This window comes from Marmota monax, unplaced genomic scaffold (genome assembly GCF_021218885.2).
Source record: "Marmota monax isolate L192 unplaced genomic scaffold, Marmota_monax_Labrador192_F-V1.1 WCK01_AAM20220418_F8-fsc00111, whole genome shotgun sequence".
Lineage (NCBI taxonomy): Eukaryota > Metazoa > Chordata > Mammalia > Rodentia > Sciuridae > Marmota > Marmota monax.
Window position 1 is genome coordinate 994,286 of NW_026695067.1, and position 26,920 is coordinate 1,021,205.

Sequence of the window (26,920 nt, forward strand, 5' to 3'; positions counted from 1 at the left end):
ACTGAGCCCCAGCCCTTAAGTATACTTCCCCCCACAACAAGATCTTCTTCAAAACCTCACCAATTCATGGTAGGTTGAGTTTAATTATTAGTGCAGGGAGGATTGGTTGTGGGATTGTGTATATTTTGGTGGGTCGTTTATAGGATTAATAGTCTCTTAAATTTATTTAAGGGGAATGTAATATTTGGGTATAGTACAGCTATAGCTATGGAAGAGTACCCTGAAACTAGAGGGTCTGATATGATAATTTGAGGTGCTTTGTTGTTGGGATTTTTTTTCAAAGTTTTCATTTAGCGTATATTTAAAAAATTTTTTTTATTATAGATGGACACAATACCTTTATTTTTATGTGGTGCTGAGGATCGAATCCAGTGCCTCACATGTGCCAGGCAAGTGCTCTACAATTGAGCCACAACCTCAGTCCCTGTGGTTGGGATTTTTAATGGAATTAATAATTGTAATTTGTCAAGAAATGGAAATTGTTATTTAATTTAAAAAGTTATAGCTCAGTTGGTAAGTGCTTTTCTAGCATGCACAAGGCCCTGGGTTCAATCCCCAGCACCACAAAAACAAATAAACAAACAAATAAATAAAAATTAAAAAAAAAGAATTTAGGGGATGGAATTGTGGCTCAGTGGCAGAGCACTCATCTAACATGTGTGAGGCCCTGGGTTCAATCCTCAGCACCACATAAAAATAAATAAATAAAATAAAGATATTGTGTCCAACTACAGCTAAAAAATAAATATATATAAAAAAAGAATTTAGAGGATTGGGTTATGTTTGAGGGTGAAGAACTTGGTTTCACTCATGAAGATTCTATGGGTGTGGCTGCACTGTATAGTTATGGAAGTTGGGTAATAGTTGTAACTGGTTGATCTTTGTTATATTTTCATTGTGATTAAAATTACTCATGGAAAAGTGTTGAGACTAAGATTATAGAGAGTATAAATGATAAGAAGTAAAATTTAATTAGTCCCTTTTGATTACAGGTGAAGGTGGAAGCTATAATTTGAATGTGGGAGACAGATTTGGGGGTTATTTTTTCTAGTCAATTAATTAAGTCCAGTATCTAGGAGTGGTGGTAGGTGGTGGATAATTGTTGGAAAGAATCCTAGAAGATTTGAAAATTTAGAGACATTAGAGTAGGGTTTGATTAAGATTTGTTTAAGATTAAAGGTCAGCAGGTGGAGATTTATGGCAATGGTAAAATCTAAAGTATTAACTACTAGAACTGTCTATGGTAAGTAGGGTGATATAGGTATAAATGGGACGGTTATGGGGGTGATGTTACTGAAGATGCAGATGCCAGCAAAAATGATGCCAATTGTGAGATGCTTAACTGAGTTAATTAATAAAAAGCTATTTTCATTAATACAAACTAATGTTAAAAATGGTGTCCTAGTAGAGGGAAGGAAATGATGCGTGTCCTCTGAACAGCTGTGAGGGAAGCAGCAGTGAGCATGACTGGTAGTGGTCAAGGTTGGTATAGGTGTGTTTGCTGTTGGCGGACTCGGTGATGAAGTCTTTGGAGTAGAAGATGCTAAGAAATTATGTTCCTGTGAGTGGCCAGCCCCACACCAGACCTGGGTGGGGCCTGAAAACTTGTTTTTCTGGAAAGTTCCCATGCAATGCTAATTTGGGGACAACACTATTCCATGGGAAATAAAAGGCAATGCTTTGCTCTTAATTAATAGCCACCTAAGAGACACCCCACATGCAATGTGTGGGCCTGCTTTAGAGCCTGATTCAAATAAATCAACTGTAAAATGATAATCAGTGGGGAAACAGAAAGCAGAACAGTGGTTGCCAGGGGATGGGGGCAGGTGTAATGGGGAGTTTTTGTTTTTGGGGGTTATTTTTTTAATTAAAATTTTAAAACTGACACATGATAATTATACCATGTGCTTTTTGGATACATGTAATCATCGTGTAAGGATCACATCAGGGTACTTCGCATAATAATCACCTCAAACATTTATCATTTCCTGTGGTGAGAACATTTCAAAATCCTCTTTTTTAACTATTTTGAAAGGGAGCTGTTTAATGGGTACAGAGTTTATTTTGCAAGATGGAAAGACTCTTGGAGATGGACAGTGCCTTCTAAGAAATATTGCCCCGAAGATCTGGATCATAGCCTGAGCCTGTCCTGGGAAGGAATTTTGCTGCCATCTATATAGGAGTGACTGGCTCCAGACTGTGTTTTTGTTTTTGTTTTTCTTTCGGATTTGAGGAGACTTCCCACTAAGGATGAGGGAAAGCACCCACCCTAGCCTCTCTGGAAATCCTGTGGTCCTGGAAGGTTGGAGACCACTAGACCTTCAGGTACAGATGGGGAGACTGAGACTCAGGTGACATCTTCAAAATCAGAGCCAAGCCAATAAATCCATCTGAACTCTCCTCTGGAATGCAGGGAGACCTGGCGGACCTCACAGGCTTCTGGGTGCAGTTGGGGCACATAGGCGTCACCAGGCCACTGCAGCCCAGAATGGAGCATGTGGGATGGAACCAGTCACTGGCCGGCTTTAAATGAATTAGGGAGAATTGACAATGCTCCAGAAAAGATCCAGCTGGCTCAAGAGGTACTTCGAGCTCCTGCCATTGCCCATCATTGGAAGACACTGGGGTGCTTGCTCTGACTTGGCGTCACCCCCACCCTGAGGCAGCCCTCATCCCCATTCCCATTTAGACAGGATTGCTCAAGCTGTTAGAGCCCAGAGCGGCCCTCATACACACATCCTTTCCACCAGCAGAGGGCCCCACTGCCCACCACTCTTGTTCCCCTTCTGGGGAGACCCTGTCCTGAGAAGGGAAGCTATGGGAGGCAGTGGGCTGCCAGGAGTCCTAGTCTAAGACCTGACCACTCATTTCCTGAGTGACCTAGTCCCTTTAGCTTTGTGGACCTAAATTTCCTGACCTATCAAATGGGTAGGTAACTATCGCTTGCTCCATGCACGGGTGTAGGTCGTGGGAGATCGGAGTTGCTATTGAGGATCAGGGGAGACTCTGGATGGGAGCGGGGAGCATCCTTGGTAGGCTAGAGTAGAGGTCCATGAGAACAGCCAGCCTCTGACCCCATGCCCACTTCCCCGTTCCCCCAAACCTTCAGGATCTTCTCCAGCTGCTTCTGTGTGTCGACCACAATGATGTTGGCGCGGCAGTCACGGGCGATATATTGGCAGGCCTCAGGAGAGCTGGTCGTGTAGATGCCGGTGACAATGCCACTGAAGGAGATCCGGGAGGATTCATATCTGGGCAGGTGCCAAGGGGGCATCCCCTGGCCTTCACTCCCCCATAACTGTAGCCCCGGGCCCTAAAGAGCTTCCATGGCCAGAGCAGCCAGGGTTCCCTTGTCATCTCAGCACAGCTGCCTCTGGCAGAGAGGGGACAAGAGGAAGGTCCCAGGGAGAGAAGGGATGTTGGGAGTGGGGGACCGCTACAAAGAGAAAGTGATCTTTTTTCTACTTTCTGCCTACCACCAACCCACTGCAGACACCACCCACCCCTACCCAGCCACTTACCCTGCAAATACTGTGCCCACTGCAGAGAAGAACCACTCTGGGGAGTTGAAGCCGAGAATGGCCACGCTGTGGGCTCGCTCCAAGCCAAGCTCCAGGTCAAAGGCAGACAGTATAGGTCAGCCAGACAGTGAAGGGGGCCTCACCCCACCTCCCCTGTGCCCTGGGACTCTGCAGGTTTATCTTAGTCAGAGATCCCCCTGGGGGATCACGCAACAACCCTTGTGGCCCCCTCCCAGGGCTTTCCTAGGGAATCCAGCCCAGCACACGAGGCTTCCCAGGCCTCCTTGAATGTGATATCAAATGTAAAGCTTTATGGAGTTCCTGGTACATGAGGAAGGCTCAATAGATATGAAATCCTCAGTAGAGGTCCCAGCACAACGTATTCGTTCAATGAATGGGGATGTTTTTTAAGATTATGACTTCTAAGGGCCTCCTTTGGCAGGGAGTCAGGGAGGAGGCCTTTGAGGGCCCAAGCTGGAAGGCAGGTCTGGGGAGAGGAAAGGACATGCTCTGAGGGGCTCCTCACCTTCAGGAAGCCCTTGGCGACTTTGCGGGCAATCAGGTAGTACTGAGAGTAGGAGACGTGCTCCCACTTGCCCTGGCGCTTGAAACCCAGAGCATTGAGGTCCCCATATTTGTCCAGGGCCTCATAGAACATCCGGTGCACGGTGTAGGGAAGCTGTGGGCAGCAGGGGTCCAAGCGCAAGCGGACTCGCCCATCAGCCCTAGTCGTCCATAGTGCTTCTTCTGCAGGGAAGAGACCACAGCTTGGTCAGGCTCTTTTGGGGTTGTTTCCAGGGGAACTGCTCCTGTCCTGGGAAGAACTTCCCTGCCCTACTGGTGATAGAGGAGGAGGTGAGACTCAGCCCTCAAGGATGAGCAGAGTCTAGGGATGCAGCAAGGAAGAGGAGAGGGAATGGCTACAGGAGAGCTGGGGGCCCTAGGGACGCTGAACTTCCAGACCTCGTTCACCCCAGCTGGGGTTTGCCTCCCAAGTTTGGGTGGCTGGCAGCGGAGCTTGCACTGTCTGGGAAGAGTAGGACTGTCAGAGCTCCAGGGTTTTCTTGCTTTCTGGGAATGGGTGGGGACAGGTTCAGTTGGACAGAAGGTCAGAGCATCAAGGAGAGAGAGCATCCCAAGGACCTTGGGGGTGGTGGGCTGGAGACCAGCAGGTCCTGGTTCCTAACATGTAAAGTCTTCAGTGCTGGAAAGTAAGAGCAGCAGACTGCTCATTCCGCCTCTCTTGAACCCTCTCACCCAGGCTTCATAGGATGGGCTTGGAGAGGCCCCATTCACAGATGAGCGGCTGCAGCTCAGACAGGCCAGGCACTTGCCCAAGGTCACACACCAAGGAGTGGCAGAGTCAGGACTCCAACACAGGTGTGCCTGATGCTTCAGCCCATACTTGGGACACTTATTGAGGCACCACCCAGCCTTTGTGGCTTTCTTACTCTGTATGGCAGATGGGGACACAGACTGGCAGTTTAATATGTGAGATTTCAGGCCAGAATCTCACCCCTGAGTCTGTTTCCTCAGGGGAAAGGTGAAGATCCCATTCTCAGGGTCAATTTGATGGTTGAAACAAATGGTGTACATCAAAGAGTCCTGGTATATAGTTGGTGCTCAGTAAATGCACTTTCCTTCTTCCTCCTTTTCCAAGTTCTTCAAATTGTTTAAAAAGGAAGGTTGGGGCTAGGGTTATGGCTCAGTGGTAGAGTGCTCGACTTGCAAGTGCAAGGCTCTGGGTTTGATTCTTAGCACCACATCAAAATAAATTAAAAAAAGTTAAAAAAAAAAAAAAAAGGAAGGTTGGATGAGTGATCTGGAGCCTTTGGGTCTCCTTTCCTGGGGCAAAGATGGTCATCCTAGAAGATGACCACAGAGAAAGGAAGGGGCAAGGTTGGCCAGGACAAATGGGGTTGCACTGCTTTCTGCTGGCCAGACCCCCACCAGTTATCCATTTTGGAGGTGGCACTGAAGCCAGAATTAGACAGGCAGTCAGTATAGATAGGTAAATAGAGTCAGGTCAGATCTAGTTAGGCCAATTTTGAGTGAGTCCTGGGAAGTTGGAGACTGTCCCCTGAGGGAGTGAAATATTCCTTCCTTCAGAGCCCTTCCTTCACCCTTATCAAGAATCTCCCCCTGCTCCAACCTGTTGCTAAGGTAACCTGTCCCAGGGATTGCCCCTCCTACAGGGAGCTATAAAGTTGTTAATTAATGTGTCCTGGGCTGCTCCATTCTGCCCTTCCTCCTTCAGCCCACCTGTTTCCTACCTTTTGGCCAGCCCACCCGAGCATTCCTGGGCCAAGTCAAATGCCTAGTCAGTATGCAGGAAGGAGAAAGATAAGGGGAAGAGGCAGGAGAACAAAGGAAAACTAGGTGTGTAAAAAGGCAAAGCACTCTCGCTTCTTGGGATACCAGGATACCAGCTATGGCCTCCTTCTCCCTCCCAGAAGAAGTCTATGTTATCCCTTTTTAAATAAACTCTGCTTTATATGCTGGCCTCGGCGTGCTTCTCTAATGTTCAAACTTCAACATGTGAGGAAGCAGAACTCCACAGATAACCAAGGGTATCAGCACAACAGGATGCCCTGTCATTGGTCCTTATCCAAGTTAGAGGGCTGGATGCCCTCATCCCTTCTCTTTGATACTCACAAGTTGCATGCAGACTCTGAGGTTGGCAGAAAGAGGTAATATCTGGGGTCAGAGTTAGGACAAACCATTTCTCTTCTTCTGGAGGGCCAAGTGTTGGGGACAAGGGGACATATCCAGACCCAAATAAGAGAAGAGAATATGCCTATGGCTACAATTCCAGATACTCAGGAGGCTAACGCAGGAGGATCACAAGTTCAAGGCAAGTCTCAGCAACTTATCAAGGCCCTAAGCAAATTATTGAGGCCCTATCTCAATAAAAAGTAAAAAGTGGGCTGGGATTGTGACTCAGCGGTAGAGCACTCGCCTAGCACGGGCGGGACACAGGTTTGATTCTCAGCATCACATAAAAATAAAGGCATTGTGTTGTGTCCATCTACACCTAAAAAATAAGATAAAATAAAAAAGTAAAAAGTGCTGAGATGTAGCTCAGTGATAGAGCATCTCTGGGTTCAACAATCTCCAGCTCCAGAGGCGGGGGTGGGGGCAGCATGCCTCTGTATATATGAGGCAGGAAGGTGACAGTCTGTGGGAAATGCAGATTGGGCCAGGGGAGGGCAAAAGAGAGGTCACTCATCAACAGCCCTGTATTGGTAGAAGACATCCTCCACCCCCCACCTGTTTGGGACTGAGTTCCCTGGGCTGGCCACTGCTGGAATCCAGTGCATTTGGGCTGCTGACCCTCCTCCAATCCCTTCTCACACTTCCCCAAATTCTTTTTCTACATCCTGCAACCTCAACCTGGGCAGACTCCATGATCAGCTTCAGAGACTCCAACTTCTACTTTTTGCTAAAGTCCACGAGAAAGCACAAAGATGGAAGCAGGAAGGACCATGGAGCCAGGGAAATTTGGGTTCCAAACCCTGATTCTGTCACTCCCTGCCATGACTTGACAAGCCATTCTCCTCTTGGCAGCCCTGTAAGCAGGTAGAATGATCTGAGAATGGGAAGGGGTTGGCAGGGAGAAGCTGGAGCTGAGACTTGCCTTGAAGCTGGAGCCCTTGTGCCAGTGAAGATGTAAGATGTACAGCCGTGTTGGCAAACAGTTTAGCAGTTTCTCAATGCATTATAGACTTATCACACTCCAGCAGTTCCATTCCTGGTATTTACCCAAGAGAAACAAAAACACACATCCCTGCAAAGACTTATATACATATATTCATAGCAGCATTGTTTATAATATAAACATTATATTATTTATGTAAACATTGTTTATATATAGTCAAAAAATGTTAACCACCCAATGTCCACAGACTGGTGAATGGAGAACAAAATGTGCTTTATCTCTATAGTGGGATATGATTACTCGCTAAAAAGGAACAAAGTTATACTGGCTACAACATGAATGCAACTCAAAACATGTCCAGTGAAAGAAGCCAGATGCAAAAAATGATGGGTCATATGATTACATTTGAATGAAGTACCCATAAAAGACAGAAGCATATTAGTGGTTGCTTGGGGCTGGGGGTGAGAGTGAGGAGTGACCCCAACACAAGTGCAAGAGACCTTTTGGGGAGAAACATTCTATAGTTGGATTTTGGTGATGATTGTGCAAGTCTATAAATTTGCTAAAAATCTTTGAATTGCACATTAAAATATATAAATTTGATGGCATATAAATTACACTTAAATAAAGCTGCTTAAAAAAAAAAAGGGAAGAAGAATGTTTACCTCCCAAACAGTGCAAGGACCCTAGGGAGATGGCCCAGGTAGTGTGCATGGAACCTGTATCCTGTCTTTGCCCCTCTGCCAATTCTTCCTTCCCCAGCACTAAGTCTTCCCGCTGCCCAGCCTAGAAAAGGTAATTTCCTTCTGAAGCACTTCTAGAAACTCATGCACCACTGCACTCACCTGTTCCCCAAGGTTGCCAAGACAAGCAGAGGTAAGTTCAAGCCTTGTGATCTGGTCCTAAATCCTCCCTCAAGCCAAAATTCTTAACTTGAACATTCATCATCTTTTTTTAATATTTATTTTTTAGTTATAGTTGGACACAATATCTTTATTTTATTCATTTATTCTTATGTGGTGCTGAGAATAGAACCCAGGGCCTCATATGTGCTAAGCGAGTGCTCTACCACTGAGCCACAACCCCAGCCCCTCATCATCTTTTTTTTTTAAATTTTTTAATAAAAATATGATACTTGTTCTAAGAAACATAAAACAATTCAGTAGTCTATGATATAAAAAGTGATAGGTTCGGGGCTAGGATTGTGGCTCAGCGTAGAGCGCTCGCCTAGCGCGGGCAGGATCCGGGTTCGATCCTCAGCACCACATAAAAATAAAGGCATTGTGTTGTGTCTATCTACACCTAAAAAATAAATTAATATTAAATAAATAAATAAAAAGTTATAGGTTTGTCTTATACAAATATAAAGCTAGGTTTTATTTTGTTGTTGCTGCAGTTATTATTTTTTAGTTATTTTACAAGTAAAATAAATATATTTTACAATATATTTATTTAACTTATTTAACTTATATACATATTTTACATATATATATATATATATATTTACAATATATTATTTTTACTTATAAAATAATTTACTTATAAAACTTACAGGGGGTTGTGCTTGGGGCCTTGGGGCCTCATGCAATTGAGCCACACCCCCAGCTCTGCTCTGTGTGTGTGTGTGTATGTGTTTGTGTGTTTTAGTTAAAAAGGGGGGAGTCTTACTATTAACATATTAATCAAGGGCAGAAAACTTCAAAATGCCCATGAGACGTTTTGGTGGCTACTGTATCAGCACCATAATAAATAATGTATAATAATAAATAATAAATGAATAAAGTGCTCTAGGATTTGCAAGTGAAACCAGAGGCACAGTCTTTATTTTCACAAAGAAACAGGCTCCTTCCTATCTTCCTTGAGATGCACAGCCATCAAGGTCCACATTTTGTTTCTCTGCCTCTGATAGAAACCCTGAATAGCAAGATATTTCTCTATTATGAGAAAAGTTTCAGAGATCTATTGTACAACACAATGGCTTTAATTAATAACAATATGTTATATTTTTGATAATAGCTAAGGATAGATTGTGTTCTTATTACAAAAAAATAGTCTGTGAAGCAATGCATATATTAACTGGCTCAGTTCAGCCATTCCACAATGTATACATATTTCTAAATATATTGGCTGCCATAAATACATACAATTTTAATTTGTCAATTAAAAAAGAAATAAAATATTTTAAAAAGGAAAACAAAGCAACAATACAAGAGCGATGATAATTGTACTGACCAGCCTCAGTGTCAAGGAGACAACGGGGATTGGTGGGGACTGAGCACTCAGGAGAGTGTGCGCCCCATCAAAAAGGGATGTTGTTCCACAGATGTAGGATTGGTGCCCAGTAGGAGTGGAGACCAAGAGTTACCAGAAATCTGTGCATTTATATTTTTTAATTATGATTTTATTTGAATACTTAAATATTTTTACAATATTATGTGCACTGAATCAAACATGGCCATTTGCCAAAGTGTCCCTCTTTGGCTTTGGTGACATTCATGTGTCTTTCTCTTCATGTGTGTAGGTTCACGTGGCTGCATAATATGCTCTTCTTGAAACTTATCAAGAATATCAAGTGGTTTGTTCAACTACTTCCCCATTGAAGGACTTGGTTATTTTCCAGTTTTCAGCCCTTGAGCTAGGCTTTCCAGAGGCTAGATTTTTATGATTGGTATCACTGTATCAGAAGGAAAAATGCTTAAAAAATTTGGGAGAATGGTGCTGGGTGTCTCAACCAGGGCCTCCTGTATGCTAAGTATGGGCTCTACTCCTGCGCTACATCCCCGGTGTGTTTAAAATTTCTAAGGATATTTTTGGACATAGTTCTTCATCTAATCTTCTTCTTCTATTAACTACATGGCTCTGTCTTTTTCCTGTTGTAATCCTGGGGTTTTGTGTGAAGTCATCTCACATTCATTTTGGAATGGGAGGGGAAGGAAGGTTAATTGGTCTACAAGTCCAGTCTCATCTTAGCCCAGCTGTTTCATGATGGATGTGAGAGCCCTGACCCCTATAAGACCCCAACAAGGCAACAAGGCTCACTGGCCAGCAGCTTGGCTCCGCCCGCTTTGTCGACAGGCCCAGTGGAGCCAATAGGACCTGTTGGAGCTCCTAGACCAGCCAGAAGCGGAGACTCTATGGGAAAGGGCCTGCCCTCCCTTTCCTGAGGCCCCAGTATTCTCCTCCACAAGAAGGATTTAGCAAAGTCACAACTTCTACCAAGCCCCTGCCATTGTCAGGTGGACTTTGTGCCATTTTGTTGTGTGCCCACAACCTTCTGTCACCTCCTAGATAAAGCTGTTGGTCTCAGACTGAGTGCAGGCAGAACTGGGATCCAAACCACACAGTCTGTCGCCCACACAATCTGTCACCCACACAATCTGTCGCCCAAATCCACCCATTCTCATCAGGCCTGCTGCCACAGGTGGTGATCTTCATGGTGAACCCCAGCACCCACATTCTCTGGGAAAGCACCATCATGCCTCCTGCCTAAGTCCTGTGCTGGGGTCCAGACAGGGTAACCTTGGGCAGCCATGGTTTCTAGCCACTGGCCTTTTCAACACTCCTGAGGCACCTGGAATGACCTCTCTAATTCAGAGCTGACCTGCTCAAAAGCCTCCCTCAGCTTTCCTTGGCCACAGGGTTACATCCACCATGGCCTCTCAGACAGGCCCTCCCCAAAGCGGTTCACTTTCCTTTCTGGGACTTAACACACCCTCACGGCCAGCCTTCCCAGGTCTCTTTCACTCCCTGCCTTGTGCCTTTGCCTGTGCTCTGACTCTGGCTAGAATGCCCTTCCCTGCATCACATGGTCACTTTCTACAGGGCTGCAGGGTCCACGCCTCCTCATTGAAGACTTTGGTGCCTGAGTCTAACCAAGTGTTGAGTCCTGGTCCAGCTGCCTCTCCTGCCACACTGAAGCTCTCCAGGGCAGGTTGCCTCCAAGGGTCCTGATTGCCAGCAGCAGCCTGGCTCAGAGCAGAGGCCAGAGGGTCTTTACAGAAGAAGGAGTTGGTCTCTTTCCATCCCAGTCCCAGGAGAGCTGGGCCAAGTGACTGTGTATCATCTTTCTCTGCCTCACCCGTGTCCCTGAGGAGGTCATGAGGCAAAACATTTTGCTGTCCAGGTGCAGTGAGTGACACCTGCAGAGCAGGTGCACATGCCAGGACATGCCAGGCTGAATCGCCATCCTGTTGGGCCAGGTGAGGCCCTAGCTGTTCATTGTCCCTCTGACCTGAATCCACCACAACTCACTGGCCTCTCAGTTGCTGGTGTCAGCTGCTGAGCCTGCCCTTGGACTTGAGAACTGAAGGAAGGGAGGATAAACAAATCCCCCATCCTCCCTTTTTCTCATGTCCATGCATTCCCATCTCTGAGCCTATGCTCAGTGCCCACTTGCAACCTCCAACTCTGTGGTTGAAGAAGAAATCTCTGGAGAATGAGTTAGAAAGCCTCAGCTCAAGCATTAGCTTGTGCTAAATGTAAGAAAGAGCAATCTGAAGGGTCCCTTGACTCTGACTCTGACTCTCACATGTGCTGAGCCTTGGATAGTGGCCCTGCTATCCAACCACACAAGTGAATTCAGGGCTCCAAGCCCTGGCCACAGGTCTATGAAGTTGCTGTGCAGGAATGCAGACCAGCAGGAGTGTTGTGTAGGTAGTGAGTGACACAATCAGAGCCTCTCTCATACAGAGTTTGGAAGTGACTTGCAGATATCAGAAGGGACAAGCTTAGATAAAGAGGTGGTAGAAATCAGAGCCTAGTGTGTGGAGTGGAGAGAAGCAGAGGGTAGCAACGATTCAGAGAGGAACCATGTTGCTCCAGCAGGCAACCATGGAGGCCCACTTCTTTCTATTCCCCACAGGTCTCTTTCTGAGCCTCTTTTCTTCCCTACCTGTCCTCTTGATAACTCCCATTCCCTGAAGCCACCTGAACCCACTTACCAACCTCCCTACCTCCCAAGGATTCTCCTGAAGGAAAGGACCTGAAGCAATAAAGATATAGCCAGGCAAATAGGCAGTCCCCATGCATGGTGGGACCTAAATTGATACCCCTTTCCCAGGGATTATTGGCAATGAGTTATCAAAGGGCTTGAAAAAGGACTGTCCTTGGAACCAGGAACCACACTTTTAAGAAGTTATGCAAGGGAGACAACCAGAGTCAAGTACCCTAAGAATGTTGGGATAGGCATCTTTACAGCCCCAGTGCCTAAGAGGAGACTGGTAAAATTTATTATGGTAGGGCCATAGCATGGATTTCCATGGAGCCAGTAAAATAAGATGTTAAAAAAAAATACTTGATGATATTAAGAAAGGTTCACAGTACAGCATCAAGGTAAAAAAGAAGCAAACAGCATATAATGTGTGTAGATGAAAGTGAAAATATTTGCTAAGAGGCTTAGCATATTGTAGGGCCCAAGACTTGGCACTCTAGCCTTTCTAACTAGACTTGGCCTCTGGTGTAAGCATTAGACTTGCAATAGGTGTTAGCCAAAAACACAAATAAAATAAAGCATGTGATATCTCTACCCCCTCTGGAGTATAGCCTGAGACCTCAGGAGATGGGTCATCCTTGAGAAGTGAGGGCAGGGAGTATATAGAACATGGAGATGGTGCTTTCACAGATAAGTAAACTGAGTCAGGGGAGGCATGGATGGCCAACATCACAGCAAGTTAGGGGGAGGGTTGGGACAAGATCTAGATTGGTCCTGGAAACTGCCTTGTGTCCAGTAGTTGGGGGGAGGGGGAGAGACTGGGCAGTGAATGTGGTATAGCTATGGGCTATGGTAGGTGGCTCAGAATCAAGCAGGAGGAAGGCATCATCAGCCGGCCCAGGTCTGCTGTGGGCACCTCTCTTGGCCATCTGTCTAGGGGTGAGTGATCTGCTAGGGCAGGAGAGACTTAAGAAATCAGGTTGGGTTGTCAGTGTTTGAAGGACCCCCCATCTCCCCCATCAAAGTTCAATAGGGGCACAACCATCATCTCTGTCCCATGTCCAAACTAAGATCACTGCTGCAGTCATAGCCAAGAACACCACCAGGACCAAGTCGAGATCTCTAGCACCCAGCAAGGCTCCCATAATGCAACCAGAGCTGACTTCAAAAAGCAACCAAAGCCGGGTGTGGTGGCGCATGCTTGTAATCCCAGCCGCTTGGGAGGCTGAGCAGAAGAATCACGAATTCAAAGCCAGCCTCAGCAAGGGCAAGGCATAAGCAACTCAGTGAGACCCTGTCTCTAAATAAAATACAAAATAGGGCTGGGGATGTGGCGCAGTGGTCGAGTGTTCCTGAGTTCAATCCCCGGTACCCAAAAAACAAACAAACAAAACCAAAACAAACAAACGAACACCCAAATCAGATCTAAAATGCAGCCAGGAACCTAGCTAGCCCATAGCCTGTGCCAACCACCACAGCCCTGGCACACAGCTCAGGCACCCACCTCACCCACCAAGACCAGGTGTCTGAGGGCTTCTGGTGGTCTTCCCCCAAGCCCAGGCTATATTTTCTGCCACCTTCCTCTTCCTCCTGCTCTCTCTTGTGTTGACCACTTGACTTGACTGGACCCTAGTCTTTTTTTTTATCATTCTGCCCACTATGCTGGGAACAGCTAGGCAGGCAGAGATCTGTGTTCTTTGGGATTCTGAAGGGAGGCATCTGCACAGCAGAAGAAATTACTCAATTTGCTGGGAAGGAGAAAAACACCAGCTCAGAGAGAGGGAAGCCAGTAGGGGGCTGGGGGTGGGGTAGTGTTTTCTGTAGTCTGTGGGAACAGCTTTAGCAAAGAAGTGTATTGTGCAGATGGAGGGATAGAACAAGGTGGCACTCTGGCCACGCACTGATCTCTCTCCAAGAGTGCTCTCTCAAGGCACCAGACGCTACCGCCCCTCCTGCAGTGGCTAGGAGGGCCTCTCTCCACAAAGGAACTTTGGCACCGGCACAGCCCCATGCCAAGCAGTCTTGGGAATATAGAAGACAAAGAAGTCACACTGACCTTAGGACATAATGAAAGATAAGGATAAGCCTGGCACAGAACAAACTGTCAGGACTTTGGCAATGTGGTACAGAATGTACTGACAGAATGGCTGCTGATTTTGTTCTGTGCTTGGTGGGAGAACACCTTGCAGCTGTCAGCCACTCCCCTGCCTTCTCGCTGAAGGGTCAAGAGCTCTGAGTTTGGGCCACTACAGTTACAGTAACCCTGAGCAGACAGATCCTTGCCATCTCCGGGCCTCTCTCCTCATCTGAATTACAGTGAGGATAGACAAAATAATCTCTACAAGCCCCTCCAGGTCACTGTTCTAGGTTTGATGGCCTGCCCCCATGGTTCCACACAACCTGGCCTGGACCACTGAGTTGGGGTGCTGAGATGGCTGGGCTACCCCTGTGGTAGGAAGACTTAGGAGGAGGCCCTGGGCTGATTGTCCACCTGCTGGGGAGGAGTGAGGTCTGGGAGATGAGTTCAGACCTTCCCTGCACAGGCAGGGTCACAAAAGGGGACAGTGGGTGGAAGACACCAAGCAGAATCTGAAGAATGTCCAGGCAGGGGCAGAGTGGGTTCCTTGACCCCTGTGGAAAGGTCTCTCCAAGGATCCCCAGAGGCTGGCAGGACATGGATCACCACCCATTCCCATTTCACAGAATAGGAATCACCTACCCTTGTTTCCTCCCACTTCTGGGAAGTCCTTCCTACCTTCCTCCAGTCCCACTCCACCAAAGGCTGAAGCAACAGATGGTCCTTTGCCTCCTTCTGTTCCTTAGCCCTCTTCTTGATCCTCAACCTCAGACTGTGATCTCCCGAAGGACAAGGTAATATTCTGCTCCTTCCTGGTTCCCCAGCTCATAGCTCCAGCCCGAGACACCACTTATACCCTTAGGACATTGACGAGGATGGGAGCAAGGGACAGAGGGAGGCACAGCAAGATCCCTGGGCCTTCAAGAGCCTTACTGGGCTGCAGACCAAGCAGGGCTGAGCATCTAGCTTCCCAGTCTTTAGCTCGGTGCTCTCTAGTGGGTGCTGGAATTTCCTAGGGAGAGTGGGGGTGGAGAGCTGGCCCTGGGCAATACCTCTACCAGCTCCGGTCCCAGAAGTTGCTCTCCCTAGGTCCCCTCCCCTTCTTCAGCCTGGGTTCATGCTCAGCCTTGAAAGGCTAGAAAGAAATGTGTCCCAGGACCTGGCACAAGGCTGCCTTTGTGTGGAGGTCAGATTCCAGTAGCTCCATGGCCTGGCTCATGGGGGCTGCTCCCTGGGAGCACAGCTGTTTGGGCAACTTGGAGCCTAGCCTGGGGACCAGAGTCAGAGACCCTCAAGCTTCTTGGGAATTCAAGGAGACTAGGTAGCTTCCAAGGACTCCAGGTGAACCCTGATTCCTATAGGCAAGACTCTAGGAGCTCCTCTGAGGGGCCACCAGCTCAGCAGTCAGGTAGTATGGAAGCAGGAGCTAGCCAGACCTGGAGGGGGCCATACGGTGCGTGACACAGTCAATCTAGTTCCCAAAGAGACAGGATGGCCAGTTAAGAGTTTTTTTTTGTTGTTGTTGTTGTTAAGTACTGGGAATTGAACTCAGGGGCAATGGACCACTTAGTCACATTCCAGCCCTGTTTTGTATTTTATTTGGAGACAGTGTCTCACTGAGTTACTTAGCACCTTGCTAAATTGCTGAGGCTGGCTTTGAACTCATGATCCTCCTGTCTCAGCCTCCTGAGCTGCTGGGATTATAGGCGTGTGCCACCAAACCTAGCAAGAGCTCCATTTTTAGTAAACTGTGTGACTCAAAGAAAATCAGTAAGCCTCTCTGAGCTGTTTCCTCTCTCAAATGAATGGTCAATGTACCTTCCCCACAGCTGCAATAAGATAAAATGAAAGACTTAAGAAAGTCCCTTAGCACAGGGCCCAGCTCATAGTGAATGTTCAATGAAAGTTTGCTCTTCGTACTAAGGGTCAGTTCTGCAAGAGAGGACATTCAGCCTTATCCCAATCCTACAGATGCCCCTCTCCAGGTCTTTGAAATGGAAAGTTGCCTTTTCTAAATCTTATGAAAAGTGCGTTGAGAAAGAGCAGCTTCAAGCTCCCTCTCAACCTGTGACTGCTCCCATCTCCTACTCCAGCAGCACCTAGAGCCCAGGGCCCTGGAACTTCTGGGCAGATGATGAGGTAAAGAACTCCTAACTCCAGGCCTGGCACACAGTGGGCATTCAGTCTGTGCAGCCCCATCCCAGCACCTTCCCCTCGCCCAGGGTTGCATTAGAGGACTGGGGAGAATGTGACTATACACCAGGTCTGTGGGAGCCCAGGAGCTGTTCAGCACTGCTGGGGCATCACCTAGGGGCCCCTGGGACCCTCTGCTCCCAGTGCCTGTTGACAGCCATGGTACCCAAAGGCCCGTTAGTTCCTCCCAGACTGTCCCTTCCTTCTTAGCACCATCCTCAGATGCTGAACCCAAAGGGCAGACCATGCAGCCCAGACCCAGGCCTAGATGGACAAAAGGTTCCAAGGACAGCTGGAGATCCTGTTCATCCCTGATATCCCCATGACCCCCCAGTTTCCAGAACACAGGCCTGCCTTCCTCTGCCTGTCCCTGCCCTCAGACTGGCAGTTCTTCAGGGGCAGAAATGGGTGTGTTTAGCTCAGCAGTCCCCAAAGCCCAGCACACAAGAGGAGGTCCTGGTGCACATTTAGCCAGGCCATCCCTGACAGTTTCCTATAGTCCCAATAAACTAGACTGAGGTGGCCCTGTCACTGCCTCTGCAGAGACCTACCCAACCTAGCCCAGCTACTCTCCAGCCCCTCTGTTTAAAAGCTGCCCACTCCTGTGCCATTGCTGCAGATCTGTCATGTGACAATGACTCAAATTGAACAACTGAGGCACCCAGGGCTGCTCCAGGCACTTTTCAGGGGCTCCAGGGGACACTGAGCTTGCCACATCAGCCCCCTTCCTGCACTTGAGTTACAAGAAGACCAGTGCTACCTTCACACCCAGCACTCCCCGAGCCCCAGGGCTTCACTGTGCCCACATCCCCTGAAACTGACAAGTGCCCCTTGCGTGCCCCAGGGAAGCGATTAGGGAGTCTTGGGTGTCTGGACTGGAGCCAGCAGTGGGGCTGTCTGAAGAGGCCAGCAAGTCAGTGGGGTGCCCCACACATCCTGGGAAGATGGACACTGAGGCTGCCTGGGCCTTGCCGAGCCCATTCCTGGCCTCCTCCTAAGCCTTTCAAACCACTCTCTGAAACCAGGGAGTCCCCACCTAGGACCACTTCCTTCTTCACCTCTGAGGAGGGGCATGAGAGGCAATGTCCACCTCTGGAAGGCACCTCACCCCTCAGCCAGACCAGCCAAGCCCACCCCGAGACACTCAGCCTGGGAGAAGGACGTCTTGCCTGATGGTAGCAGCAAACCCAGCTGGAGCAAGGGGACTGGCATTTGGTCTCCAAGGAGGCTAGTGGCCTGGGGAATGGAGTGCCCAAAGCCCTGACCCAGGGTCTCCATTATTATACTTCTGTACACCTTAGTGTCCTTGCTGAGAATGAGCATAGTGACCAGTGTCCTTTAACCCATGACGATGCTGTGACATAGCAGAGGAGGCCTGGCCCTGGCCTTGTCCTCTGCCCTCATCCCAGGTTCCAGGAAAACCTGGTCAGAAGAAACCCCAAAGAAAGAGGACTCGAACAAAGGCCCGATGCCTCCCCTGCTTCCCTGGCCCTCTGGTTCTGGCCTCATCACTCTGCTGGTTCAGAGACCCTTGGAACTGGCCCTTCTCCAGCTGGGCTCACTCCAAACACTACTGCCCACTCCCCTCAGCCATTTGCCCTCTAGCTGTGAGGAAAATGGCCACACTGAGCGCAAGGACATTCTACAAGTCATGCCAGTCCAACATGGCACCCAACAGGCAACCTGTCTTCTCTGCAGCCAATTTTCACCTAAAGGCCCAAAGACAGGCGGCCTGGGGTGGGGGTGTCAGCCTGCCTGCTCTAAAGACGGGCCTGCAGCTGCCCCAGCCAGGAAGTCCAGCAACACAGGGAACACTCTGCCCTGAGAGGTGACCCAGGCCAGGGGCAAGAGCTAAGGTCCCAGGGCAGCACCAATAGCAGGAGGAGGGACCCTCTGTGTTAGGCACTTACTCTTTCTTTAAAAAAAAAAAAAGCTGTTGTTGCTATAATGTTGTTGTGCAGCCAATAAAGTGAACAAAAACTGTATTGTTCCTGTTATTATCTTTCAAATAACTTTTCAGGGTAAATGATAACTCTCTCTTCCTTGAGATGCACATGTCTAAGAGGAAGGTCACTAAAAGAGCATGTGACTTTCCAGCCTTCAAAATAAACCCTGCTAGCCTCCACCCATCTGATTGCCCTGTGCTCCAGTTATCCAGGCCAAAAACCCCAAGGTGCTGCTTATCTGTGCTTCGATGTCCCCCAGCAACCCCAGCAGCTGTGATTTGGCCCGGAGGAAGCTCTGGCTATGCCCCTTCCCTGGCTTCTCTCCTTTCCAACCTTACTGAAGAACTCTTCCCCCACTCTCTTCCGCCATGCCTGGCTCTGATGGTGTCAATAGTGGCCATGAGGGAAGAGCTTGGTGAGGTCCCTGGGAATGTGGAGATGGCAGGGTTTGTGCCTGCCCCTCCCCCAGTTTTATGCAGTGCTCGGCAGAGCCCCCTGTAGCACCCCAGCATAGTTCCAACCTCCCTCCAGCCTGCCCCGCCCCGCCCAGCTCACCTGGACAGTCCAGCTGGGCATGCTTGCTCTTCTTATGGGTGGAGAACTCAAGATCATGGCTTAGTGACTCTCTGGAGAGCGTCTGCCTGTCTGTCAGGGAGCTGGCGGGGGTTGGGGAAACAGTCATTAGAACATGGTGCATGACCTGGGCTCCAGATTCTGACCCAGCACAGACCTCAGCACCCCCAGGAACCATCTAAGAGAGGGTCCCGATGGGGGCCAGGGGAGGAGACTTCAGTCCTTGCCAGGTTAACACTGCTCTCCCCGGCCACCCCCCATAGGCTCTAAGGGCTCAGTAGAAAAAGAAGTCAAGTCCCACTCTGCTTTAACATGCTGTGTGACTCTGAGCAAGATCATACATCTCTCTGAGTCTCAGTGTCCCTATCTGGACAAGGAAGGCATTGGAGTCTGGCACTCTCCCCTCACCCCCCAATACCCACTAGTCCTCAGCCCTGCTTAGAAACTGAGTGGAGCCAAGGACATTGCTGAGATTCTCGGGGGTCCTAAGTGGGTCCCTAAATGAAGGCCTCACCTTCTCAGTCGTGCTTATGAGTGCACCCCATGTCTGTTCGCCTCATGGAGAGAACAGGCATAGACAGGGAAGGCTGGAGCCCAGTGCCATTCATCTTTGCCCCTGGCCCATATTTTTCTTGGTGGCTCTGGATAAAGGGCCTTTTCTCTTAGCCAGCACAGCTCAGACTCCCATTATCATCTCAGCCTCACTGTCCCTTATTGTTTACCTGGCTACACCTCCACCTCCTGGGTGGATGAGCAGATATGTGTTAGTACACACCTCAGGACCCCATAGGGCTGTAAGATTGCACAACCCGGAGGGACATTACAAAGTCATCAAGTGTGTAAACAGAGCACCCAGGAATTGTGCAGCGGGCAATCTGTGCAACCGGTCACAGCAACTCTGAAAATATGTCCCTGGCTCCTGGGAGTCCCATCTATGTGTCAGGGTGGGGTTAACCCCATCCCTGACTAGTTCCCAAGAAGCCAGGCCCATTACCTGCTCTGTACATTCAGCCTTACTCCTTGCTGGTACTGCAGGTGCAAACTAAGTTTCCGAACACACCGTGGCCCACCTGGCAGCAGTCTGCTTAAGAACCTGGGGTAGGTTTTAAAGCAAAAGACATCAGGAGGTTATGCAGGGGGTGAGACCGGGGCAGGGGAAGGAGTGGGGCACCGAGCTGGTCCCCCTTCTTGGGACCACAGGGCTGGAGCTGCTCTTCTGTTGTTATGGCAACCTGCTGCAGAGGAGACAGGGTGACATGTTTCTGGGCGAGGCCACTGTGCTGGGCAGAGGGAGGTGGGGTTTTCGGAGTGCTATGGGACTAGACCATCAGGTACCTCCTCTACTTTCCAGGGTTGTCAGGGACAAGCTGTCCTCACTGAGGGACAAAGAACCCTGTAATGTTCAAACAAACAGCCATGGAGCTCTGAGCAGTGGCCTGGTAAATGCAGGGACCGTACACCAGGGGGTTGGGGTCCCCTGCTGAGCATCCAGGGAAGGCACTGTGAACTTGGTTAATGTCCTTGCTCTATCTCAGCCTGTGTCTTCAAAAGATGGGGCCCAACAGCAGGACAAACCCTGTTCTTAGAGCTGATGGGCCTTTGAAATCACCAGCTGGTGGGCCACCCCCCAATTAGCAGAGACTGTAATCTCCCACCATCTTAACTGCCTGTTCACAAACAAGAGTGTTTTTAAACCCTCACCATTAAAGGTACAGGCAGCATTTCCCCCACCTAATTAACTTCGGGTAAGGTGGTTCTGGTTTTAAAATAGCTAAACAAAGACTAAATGAAAAGAAAACCACCTAAGGAAGCCAAGGGCCAAGTGTGCTCACAAAGATTAGTCTTCAGTCTATGAGGGTTGAGGCTGCTGGAAGTGCCCCTGTCCCTGGGGGCCTCTTCCCTGGTGTCTGGCACCCACTGCCCCGAAATCTGTCACTCGGACACAGTTCTTGTCCAGCCACCCTGTTCTGCCTTTTCCCTCACTGGACCCTGGTCCTCCACCAGTCCTTGGTGTGACAGGGACTGCTCACTTACCCTCGTGGCTGGCCCAGGGAGGCTCTTATTCAACTCTTTATGCTTACAGAATTTGGGGTGCCCAATGAAGAGAAAATGGAAACCTAATTTTCCCCCCAAAATTAAGCTTACTCCGCCCGCTAGTGGCTCTGAGGTGGGTCCTCTGAGGGAGATCATGGGGATCAGCATGCGCTGGCCCTCCCTGCTGGCCATCCCTGCAGCAATCTCAGGGCTCTACCCAGAGCTGACTTCCTGGCCCACAGAAGTGGGTCAAATGGCGTCACGGCTGGAATCGTCCCTTCCCAGCACGGTAGCTGCCTGAGTTTCCCTTGTCGTCGTTGGCACGTTGGCAGAGGCTAGCTTGGTTTTCTTTCTTTTAATTTTTAATCCTTTCTGACACTTCTAGCAGTCACTTCTTGCCACTGTCCCCTGGCTGGCTTCTAGCCCTCAGTCTCCCACTCCCTCTTGCAGAAACCAAATGAAGCTCGCTGGGATCGTAGGACAGGAACCCATCACGTTTTGCTCAAAACCCTATTGTCTTTTGGCTCCTTAAAAGCATTTGGGCCCTTCTCCTGATTCTTGCTGCTATTTCCCTGCAAGGACAGGTGGCTAATAAATGGCCCCAGCAGGCGAGGTGACACTGCTGTCTTTGAGGTCCCTAATGAGCCTGTCAAGGAAGGTGATTAACACTTCATTCCTGTCATTCTGGAAACTCATACCCTCCTGGAATGCGGTGCTTCACAGTTGGCAGGTGTCCCAGAGGAGGAAGCCATCTAAAGTAATAAAGTGACAAGAACGGTGGAGAAGGGCCCGAGAAGGCCGACTTGCTTCTGTCTGGGTTTTGAAATCCCAGGAGGGAGAAGAAGACCCTGAGAAAGGGCAGGTGAAGGCTCCCTTTCACTTGGTGAGGACGAGGTCTGTGCTCATTCCTGACACAGGGATGCACTGGGAGCGCCTCCACTCACCCTCACAAAAACAAATGAACATTTTCCCTTCTCTCTCCCTTTCCCTCCCACCTCTCATCCCTGTTTAATGTTAATCTTCTTCTCATGCTCTTCGACCCTACTCTGTTCTTAGTTACTCTCCTTATATCAAAGAAGACATTTGGCATTTGTTTTTTAGGGATTGGCTAGCTTCACTTAGCATAATCTGCTCTAATGCCATCCATTTCCCTGTAAATTCTATGATTTTGTCATTTTTTAATGCAGAGTAATACTCCATTGTGTATAAATGCCACATTTTTTTTATCCATTCATCCATTGAAGGGCATCTAGGTTGGTTCCACAGTCTAGCTATTGTGAATTGTGCTGCTATGAACATCGATGTAGCAGTGTCCCTGTAGCATGCTCTTTTTAGGACTTTAGGGAATAGACCAAGAAGGGGAATAGCTGGGTCAAATGGTGGCTCCATTCCCAGCTTTCCAAGAAATCTCCATACTGCTTTCCAAATTGGCTGCACCAATTTGCAGTCCCACCAGCAATGTACAAGTGTACCCTTTTCCCCACATCCTCGCCAGCACTTGTTGTTGTTTGACTTCATAATGGCTGCCAATCTAACTGGAGTGAGATGGTATCTTAGGGTGGTTTTGATTTGCATTTCTCTGACTGCTAGAGATGGTGAGCATTTTTTCATGTACTTGTTGATTGATTGTATGTCCTCCTCTGAGAAGTGTCTGTTCAGGTCCTTGGCCCATTTGTTGATTGGGTTGTTTGTTCTCTTATTGTCTAATTTTTTGAGTTCTTTGTATACTCTGGATATTAGGGCTCTATCTGAAGTGTGAGGAGTAAAGATTTGTTCCCAGGATGTAGAAGGGAAAATGCATGGAAATGGAAGGAGACCCTCAGAGTTATACAAAAGTACATACAAGAGGAAGTGAGGGGAAGGGGAAAAATAATTTAAGGGGGACAAACGAATCTCAGTAGAGGGAGCAGAGAGAGAAGAGGGGAGGGGAGGGGAGGGGAGGGGAGGGGGGATAGTAGAGGATAGGAAAGGCAGCAGAACACAACAGACACTAGTATGGCAATATGTAAATCAATGGATGTGTAACTGATGTGATTCTGCAATCTGTATATGGGGTAAAAATGGGAGCTCATAACCCACTTGAATCAAATTGTGAAATATGATATATCAAGAACTATGTAATGTTTTGAACAGCCAACAATAAAAAAAAAACAAAACAAAACAAAACAAAAAAAAAACAAATGAACAAAGCCCAGCTTCCTCAGCACCTCCCCAGGGGCACTGGAGCAACATCCAAAGGCAAGCTTGAGCAAATGCACACAGCCTCTCTCTTTCAATGCCTCCTTCAGGAAGCCCTCCCAGATTTCCCCAACAATCTCTCACCCCCGTGGCCCTTGGACACTCAGGTTTGGGCTTGGATGCTCCTGGAAACAGGGGTCACTCTCGACTCTGCTCTGTCTTCTGGCTATGAGTACTTGCTGTGGGAATTTAGTAAATATTATTTGGACCTACCCCTTCTCAAGCCATCACTCTGTGTGTGACATGTAAATCACGGAGAGCCCCTCATTTTCCATATGAATTGCTTATGGAGGAGGACCCATTTCTTATTTGTTATTCTTTCTTCCCATTCAGTCCTCAGCAGCCACGCTATGGCTCTATATAGAGTAGGTACTCAATAAATGTCTTCTTGAAACAACCTAGGATTGCAATTCACCCCAGTCTCTCTGTCTGCCTGAGTTCAACTCACTTTATTAGCTGTGTGACTGTGGCCAAGTCACTGCACCTCTCTGAGCCTTGATTTTCTAACTAGATTGAGGAGATGAGGTGATACCTGAAAACTAAAAGTGTTTAGTGCACAGGGAGCTCTCGTGGTCACTGGTGGGTGCTCATGGACCTTTTTAAGGAATGAGAAGAAAATTCTCAGTGAAATGGGGAGGTGACTGAATGAGGTTAAAAAATCCCAAACCCCAGTCTGGAGGTCCAGCAGCTATGCCAAAACCTCCTCCTGGGAGACAGGGTGGGGGCTGGGAGGTGGGAGGGAGGAGGGACCCTTATTTCTTACACAGTCCTCAGGATGGAGCTGGCAGACCTGAGCAGAAGCACCTCTGGCATGATCCCTGTGGGGCAGCTGCAGCCCTCAAGTTCACCCGGGAGAGAGCAAGGACCTCAGAGAGTGTCCCCCGGCGTCCCCCGGGGAGAGCCACGGGAGCCCCAGAGAGGCCCAGCGCCACCAAACCGCCCTGCAATAGAGACACTGTGTGAGTCACGGCCCCAGGCCTGGCTGGGAGAGGGGTACTTGCCCTCCTTTCAGGACATGACTCACTGCTCCTGAGGCTGGCACCTGGCTGTAATTTACTGCCTCACAAGCCCACAGGTTTGTAGGATCAGGCTGACAACAAGGTACACCTCACAGGAGGTGGCTGCCTTGGGGCTCTGGCCTCCCAGAGGGCCAGTCACTCACCAATAAATCAAATTTCTAGGACTCCTGCTTTGCAAAGACTTCTGACCACCCTTCCCTACCTCGCCTGTTATCCTCTCCTCTCTGCACAGGGTGTAAAAAAAAGAATCCATGTCCTAGAAGGCCAAAGAAAGTTCTCAATGGAAGGTGCTGCCTAAGTACCTTCCCCTATTCTAAAAGCCCCAAAGAGAGGAGGGGTGCCTCCTCCAAATCCTATGGCCCTGGCCACATGGGCCAGCCCTGGCACTAGCTAGCATTCCCGATAGCCACAGCCTCATCTGCAAGCTTGATTTCACCCTGGCCTCCTGTCACCTCGCATGGCAGACCCCATGGCCCCCACCACCTGCCGCTTCCTTTTGATTTGGATGGACTACCTCAAAATCAGGCCTCTGGCAGCTCTCTCCTGATTTCTGGCTTGCAGACCCCACAGAAGACTCAGGGCAGAAGCAGAGCCAGGGGGGTCTGGCTGTCCCGGGGCGCTCACCTTCCTCCTCCTCGAGGTTGGCAGGCTCTGGTCTTGGCATCCCTTTGCTCGACGGCTAAGCCATGGCAAGTCTGGGAGCCAGTCGCTGCGGTGCCCCAGGTTCCGGGGCTGGGCATGAGTGGGGACCCGCCCCAGACCGCCCTGGGGTGGCTAACAAGGTGTGGCCCCAGATACCTCTGACCCACATGGCATAGGTCCCAGCTGCCCACCTGTGTGACTCTTACATAAGAGGGACGGGAAGCAGGACAGGGACCTGCCAGTGCGCGTAAGGGAGGTGGTTTGTTGGCTGCGATCCTTGGAAGAAATTGCTCTGTCTACTGGGCCATTCACCTGGGAGCCACCCCCAGGCCTCTGGGGCTGGGTGGGAAACTGAACATTTTGTGCACGTGCCATTTTTACTTCTCTCTCCCAAGGACACACAGCAGGTCAAGTGGTTTGCAGGGCCTGCATAATAGGTTTTATCAGTAGTCCCATTTTCCAAATGGAGCAATGGAGGCCCAGAGAGCTCTAGACTTGCTCCCTGTTACATAGTCAGTAAGAGGCACAGCTGGTGTTTTAAACCCAGGTCTCCCCCGCTGGCTCTGAAGCCAAGAAGACATCACTAGCTTTACCCCTTATTTATTATTTGCATCTTTACATCTTGCCCCACCTCTGGTAACAAATGTCCCCATATCTTGCCCTTGGCTAATGCCACCCCCCCACCTCCTTCTCCATTCCAGGGTCTAGGACATTTGTGACAGCAGCCGGCCCTTTTCAGCTCTTTCTAAAACCAGGACTTCTGCTCCTGGGAGAGCCCCTTCTCACCCTGTGGCCCTGCCTTCCCCTCCCCCTCCTCCAGAGTTCCCTAGGGGTGACCTAGTGCTTGGCTCCTGTCTCCCTTGGAGGGGCTCATCTACCTTGTCTTTAATTATCACCTGGGAGCTATAACTCCAAATCCTAAACTGCCTCCAAGGTGAGTGGGTGTTTAGATGAGGGGAGGATGGCATTGGGGGAAATTTCAAATCCTCATTTTAAGGCCACGGGGCAGGGCATAGAGGCAGCAAGGGGGAGAGGAGATGGTTGTTCGGTGGCCCTGGTGGAGAGCCCCCAGATTGAAGCTGGTAGGTCAATGCTAGCACCTTACTTCAAAGGAATTGGGCCCTTGAACAAATTCCAATCCCATAGTGATCCCTGTCTATCGCCACTCAGGACACCTGAGTATTAGCCCACTCCTGGCCCTCATCCCTGCATTTCTGAGACTCGTCCTGCCTCAGATTCCCCTGGGGCTCTAGAAGCCCAAGCTATTTTAATCATACCCACCCTGGTTGGGTCACCCTCAAAGGAATCCAGACCTCTCCCCTGTCCTGGAGAGCTCAAACTGAAATTGTTCTTCCTCTTTTACACTAGCTTTACCCATCATAAAACTCATCCAACCACTCCATCTTGCCCCATTATGGTAACAAATGGGAGGGCTGAGCAGTGGTGTTCATGATTGGCTTGTCGTGGGTAAAGATTGGCAATAAATGTCTCCACCTCAAGGTTAGCAGGAATTCCATATCCAGAGCCTTAGCCCCTGGATGGCTTGATGACCACTGTGGATGTAGTTTCTAAATCGATGAGATTTTGAAACCTCAACAGTTGGAGAGCGAGCACATGCCTCCTTCTGAGGCCAGGAGACCTGGGAAATATGTAAGTCCCCTTCTATCCCCTTGCAAAACCCCCCAGCTGGCCTACTCTGGCAGAGCCTCCTAATTCTTCAGTCCCTTCTTCCTCTGGGAAGCAGTCATGATTCCAGCCCAAAGCAAAGGTGACTGGAAGATCTCCATCTTCCCATTGGTCAGCGTGTTTATTTGAAGCAACATGCTTCAATATGAGACCCCAGCTCTCATGCTTCTTCCTGAAGCTGCCCTGACTGATCATCTCCCAGGACACTAGCATTTAGAGACTGATATTGCTTTCTAAAACATAATTATATGCTATGCAATAAAAATATTAATTAACTTCTTGCTCCCAGAGTTGGGAGTGATCTCTTCCTGTCCCAATGACTGACAGTTCCCTAAGGATCTTCTTTTCCTACAATGAATATTGATTTAGTGCTTCTTATGTGAGGGATAGAGGTGAGCAAGCT

The 26,920-nt window shown here is 48.9% G+C and overlaps 1 protein-coding gene across 2 annotated transcripts in view; it reads right to left on the reverse strand.

Moving 5' to 3' along the window:
- Acsbg1 (acyl-CoA synthetase bubblegum family member 1) overlaps nt 1-26,920 on the reverse strand; it is a 55,394-nt gene that overhangs the window by 14,833 nt on the left and 13,641 nt on the right. Inside the window, exons 1-7 of one of the 2 annotated variants that reach the window (XM_058573809.1) lie at nt 24,814-24,910; nt 23,934-24,111; nt 19,893-19,991; nt 18,881-18,981; nt 4,048-4,268; nt 3,522-3,610; nt 3,104-3,224 (exon numbers count right to left, since the gene is read on the reverse strand). In XM_058573809.1, the coding sequence (XP_058429792.1) occupies nt 3,104-3,224; nt 3,522-3,610; nt 4,048-4,268; nt 18,881-18,981; nt 19,893-19,991; nt 23,934-23,983 (681 nt within the window). In that variant the 5' untranslated portion in view covers nt 23,984-24,111; nt 24,814-24,910. Of the gene's footprint in view, nt 1-3,103; nt 3,225-3,521; nt 3,611-4,047; nt 4,269-18,880; nt 18,982-19,892; nt 19,992-23,933; nt 24,112-24,813; nt 24,911-26,920 lie in introns of those variants that run through there. The other variant, XM_046428088.2, reaches the window with a different exon arrangement.